General features: G+C 40.8%; 1 protein-coding gene across 1 annotated transcript; it reads left to right on the top strand.

Annotated features, from left to right (window-relative positions):
* Window positions 1-692: 692 nt before the first annotated feature.
* Window positions 693-1,346, top strand: LOC100972072 (large ribosomal subunit protein eL8-like). The gene is made up of 2 exons (XM_024928555.4): window positions 693-1,177; window positions 1,278-1,346. Exons 1-2 carry the CDS (start codon window positions 698-700, stop codon window positions 1,344-1,346), a joined length of 549 nt encoding a protein of 182 aa, XP_024784323.1. The 5' UTR covers window positions 693-697.
* The last annotated feature ends 3,316 nt before the right edge of the window (window positions 1,347-4,662 follow it).

The following is a 4,662-nucleotide window of genomic DNA, read 5'->3' as shown; positions in this document are numbered from 1 at the left end:
AGTGCTTTTAGTTAATATAATTGCTTAATATTAATGTGCAGCATAGATGGCTTAAATTAGTTTTCATTTGATACAGAGCATCAAAGCTTTCCATCGAGATTAGATTTCACCAAGTAACCTGCATTTCTAGACACATAAAGTCTTTAAAGATAGTTATTGTGGAAACATTTCAACATAATTGAAAATTATAGTAGACGATCCCTTCACTGGCGTTTGTAGTCAAAGTTAAACTGTTAAGTTGTTACGATGCAAGTATGCCTAAATGTTAGCAATCCCTAATAAGTCGGTATCACGGTAGAGGTGGACATACAGTAATCATAGAAACATCAAATGAAGGTAGCCTCTTCTTGTATTATGCAGCATCACTCTGAGAACTAGTAACGTTCAAGCTTTTCTACAGATTCAGAGCTGCTTCCTGAAAATAAGTCTGGTCCAGCCAGAAGGACCTCTTGTAGTCCACCTTGTGCAGAAAGAGGGATGAACTTCCACAAGGAGAAACATGAGTTTTCAACTTCCTTTAAACATCTTGTTTGCAGACTGCATGACAAGCATTTAGAGGCCATGAGTGTGCTTTCAACCAGACAGAAATGCCTTGCTTCAAGGGAAAACCGTGTGTGCTGTCTAGTGCACACGAGAGAGTGAGAGCGAGAGTCTAGAAAGAAAGAAAAAGGGCGTCTCTCTCTTTCCGCCGCTCAAGATGCCGAAAGGAAAGAAGGCCAAGGGGAAGAAGGTGGCTCCGGCCCCTGCTGTCATGAAGAAGCAGGAGGCCAAGAAAGTGGTGAATCCCCTGTTTGAGAAAAGGCCTAAGAATTTTGGCATTGGACAGGACATCCAACCCAAAAGAGACCTCGCCCACCTTGTGAAACGGCCCTGCTATATCAGGTTGCAGCGGCAGAGAGCCATCCTCTGTAAGCGGCTGAAAGTGCCTCCTGCGATTGTCCAGTTCACCCAGGCCCTGGACTGCCAAACAGCTACTCAGCTGCTTAAGCTGGCCCACAAGTACAGACTAAAGACAAAGCAAGAGAAGGGGCAGAGGCTGTTGGCCCCAGCTGAGAAGAAAGCTGCCGGCAAAGGGGACGTCCCCACTAAGAGACCACCTGTCCTTCGAGCCGGAGTTAACACCGTCACCACCTTGGTGGAGAACATGAAAGCTCAGCTGGTGGTGATTGCACACGACGTGGATCCCACCGAGCTGGTTACCTTTCTGCCTGCCCTGTGTCGTAAAATGGGGGTCCCTTACTGCATTATCAAGGGGAAGGCAAGGCTGGGATGTCTAGTCTACAGGAAGATCTGCACCAAAGCTCAAAAAGGCAAAGGCTAAAGAAATTCCCACTAAACTTGGTTAAATGTACACTGTTGAGTTTTCTGTACATAAAAATAATTAAAATAATACAAATTTTCCTTAAGAAGCTAAGGCTCACCAAGCCCTAGGCATTCCACTGAGCTCCGACATAAGGATGCTCTTACAGTAACTGTAATTTACTGCATTGCAGTTGTTTGTAAATCTGCAATTATATATGTCAATCTTTTCTTAGACTAAAATGCTTCTTAAGAGTGCAGGCTTTGAGGCCGGGTGCGGTGGCTCACGCCTGTAATCCCAGCACTTTAGGAGGCCAAGGCAGGTGGATCACGAGGTCAGGAGTTCGTGACCAGCCTGGCCAACGTGGTGAAACCCCGTCTCTACTAAAAATCCAAAAATTAGCCGGGTGTGGTGGCGGGCACCTGTAATCCCAGCTACTTGGGAGGCTGCGGCAGGGAATTGCTTGAACCTGGGAGGCGGATGTTGCAGTAAGCTGAGATCGTGCCACTGCACTCCATCCTGGGTGACAGAGCAAGACTTCATCTCAAAAAAAAAAAAGAGTGCATGCTTCGGACCCAGACGCCAGGTATTTGTATGTTAGGCCTGTCATTGTATTTGTATGTTAGGCCTGTCATTGGCTATGAGGGAGATCAGGAAGATCTGTGCAAGCTACTTCCTATTTCTGTTCCTCTGTTTCCTCACCTTTAGATGGTCAATAACAGTAACTCCTTCATACAGTTGTTGTGAGGATTAAAGGAATCAATACAAGTAAAGTATTTAATAACACCTAGCACACAATGAGCATTCAGTACATTTAGATAATATTCTCATATTTACTCAATTGCAAATTCTGTAAGTGCAGAATTATCATTTACAACTCTCTCTACTGCAGTGTTTAATACAGTGTCTTGTACCAAGGAAACTAAACTGCCTTCCCTCTCTGCTTTACCTAACTCTGATTCATACTTCAGACTCAGAAAGACCTGTCCTGATTGCAGGGACACAGAAACCCCTTCTACATGTTCCAATAGCACATGATGCCTGTCACACTTAACTTGATTACGTGTTTTTTTAATCTTCATTACTAATGTATAAGCATCAGGAGAAATCATTTATCTGTTGATTCACCATTGTATCATTATCAAATATCTTAGCGTCTAATACATGAGTGGTAGTCAATAAATATTTGTTGAATTATTGAAATCATTAAACAGAGCAGACCCAGTTGCCTAGATGCTAGTTGCTCGTATTCATAATTTTTTTATTTTTAGTTTTTGAATACATCATAGTCGTCCATATTTTGGGGTACATGTGAAATTTTGATATAAGCATACAACACATACAACACGTAATGATCAAATCAGGGTAATGGGATGCCCATCACCTCAAGCATTTATCATTTCTTTGTGTCAGAAACATTCCAATTCCCATCTTCTAGTTATTTTGAAATACACAATAAATTACTGTTAACTATGTTTACCCTATTGAGCTACTGAACATTACATCTTATTCCTTCTATCTAAATGTATTTTTGTACCTGTTAACAATTCTTTCTTCATCTCCCCCACCACTACCCTTCCAGACTCTGATAACCACAATTCTACTCTCTATTTCCATAAGATCATTGTTTTACTTCCCAAACGTGAGTGGGAACATGCAATATTTGTCCTTCTGTGCCTGGCTTATTTCATCACTTCACATAATATCCTCCAGTTCCATTCACGTTGTTGCAAATGACATGATTTCATTCTTTTTATGGCTGAAGAATATTCCATTCTCTCTATATAGGTACCACATTTCATTTACCCATTCGTCTGCTGATGGACACTTAGATTCCACATCTTGGCTATCGTGAACAGTGCTGCAATAAACATGGAAGTGCAGACACCTCTTCAATAGACTGATTGCTTTTCTTTTGTGTATATACCCGGTGGGATTGCTGGATCATATGGTAGGTCTATTTTTAGTTTTTTGAGGAACCTCCAAACCGTTCTCCATAGTGGTTGTACTAATTTAATTCCCACCAACAGTGTACAATGGTTCCCCTTTCTCCACATCCTTGCCAGCATCCCTTATTGCCTGTCTTTTTGATAAAAGCCATTTTAAGTGGGATGAGATGATAGCTCATGATTATTTTGATTTGAATTTCTCTGATGATTAGTGATGTTGAACATTTTTTTAATACCTGTTGGCCATTTGTATCTCTTCTTTTGAGAAATGTCTGTTCAGATCTTTTGCCTATTTTAAAATCAGATTATTTGTTTTTTTGTTTTTGAGTTGTTTGGACTCCTTGTATATTCTGGTTACTAATCACTTGTCAGTTCGATAAACTGCAAATATTTTCTCCCGTTCTGTGGGCTGTCTCTTCACCTTGTTGATTGTTTCGTTTGCTAATTTGAAAAAAAAAAAAAAAAAAAGAATTAAGGCCAGGCACAGTGGTTCACGCCTGTAATCTCAGCACTTTTGGAGGCCGAGGCAGGCGGATCACGAGGTCAAGGGATCAGGACCAGCCTAGCCAACATGGTGAAACCCCGTCTCTACTAAAAATTCAAAAATTAGCTGGGTGTAGGGGCACATGCCTGTAATCCCAGCTACTTAGGAGGCTGAGGCAGAAGAATCACTTGAACCTGGGAGGCGGAGTTTGCAGTGAGCCGAGATCGCGCCACTGCACTTCAGCCTGGGGTACAGAGTGAGACTCTGGTCTCAAAAAAAAAAAAAAAAAAAAAAAATTAAAAAAGAAAACCTGATCTGTTAACTGAGTACATTTAAAGAGAAGTAGTGAGTAATTCATATTTGCACATTTAGCAATATTTTCTACGAATAGGAAAATTAGCCACTTTCATGTCATTAAGTATAAGTCAGGAATGTGTATAAATGAAAGCAAAGATCACTGTGAAACAAAAGCTCTAATCTCCACTTGTTCTGCCTTAAAGCCTTTTCCTTCAACTCTTGAAAAGCCCTTTCGTTTTTTCCCCCACCCTGATTGCAGGTAAAACATGACAATCAATCTTGCTTTGTGCTCCATCCTGTACTCGAAGCAGAAAGACTCCACTGTTCCTTTGATATCAGCCATCCCCTGAGATTACTCCTACTCAACAATGCGGCTCTTTCCTTGAGAACGGCCTTCAAAATCCTTATTCCTTTGTTAGTGATAATTCCTTGTACGATGTGATTTTTCTTAATGCTAGCTAGGATTGTGGTCTGGGTATTGCAGCATTTTGAAATTAAAATTGTGCTGAAGGGAGATTTATTTTCTCAACAGACATCTTTCTACAGTGGAAATACTTTTCCTTTTGAAAAATGAGTATATGACCTTATAAAGACTTAAAGTTAACACCAAAATACTAATTGCACAGACATTT

The sequence above is a fragment of the Pan paniscus genome, chromosome 3, assembly GCF_029289425.2.
Source record: "Pan paniscus chromosome 3, NHGRI_mPanPan1-v2.0_pri, whole genome shotgun sequence".
NCBI lineage: Eukaryota > Metazoa > Chordata > Mammalia > Primates > Hominidae > Pan > Pan paniscus.
The sequence above is the reverse complement of the archived record's forward strand: the minus strand, read 5'-3'. Positions and strand labels throughout refer to the sequence as shown.

Excerpts from the sequence above, each read along its gene's own strand:
- LOC100972072 (XM_024928555.4), top strand. The coding sequence starts at position 698 with ATGCCGAAAGGAAAGAAGGCCAAGGGGAAGAAGGTGGCTCCGGCCCCT. Across the intron at positions 1,178-1,277 it reads TGGTGGTGATTGCACACGAC|TCTACAGGAAGATCTGCACC; the intron begins GTGGATCCCACC and ends TGGGATGTCTAG.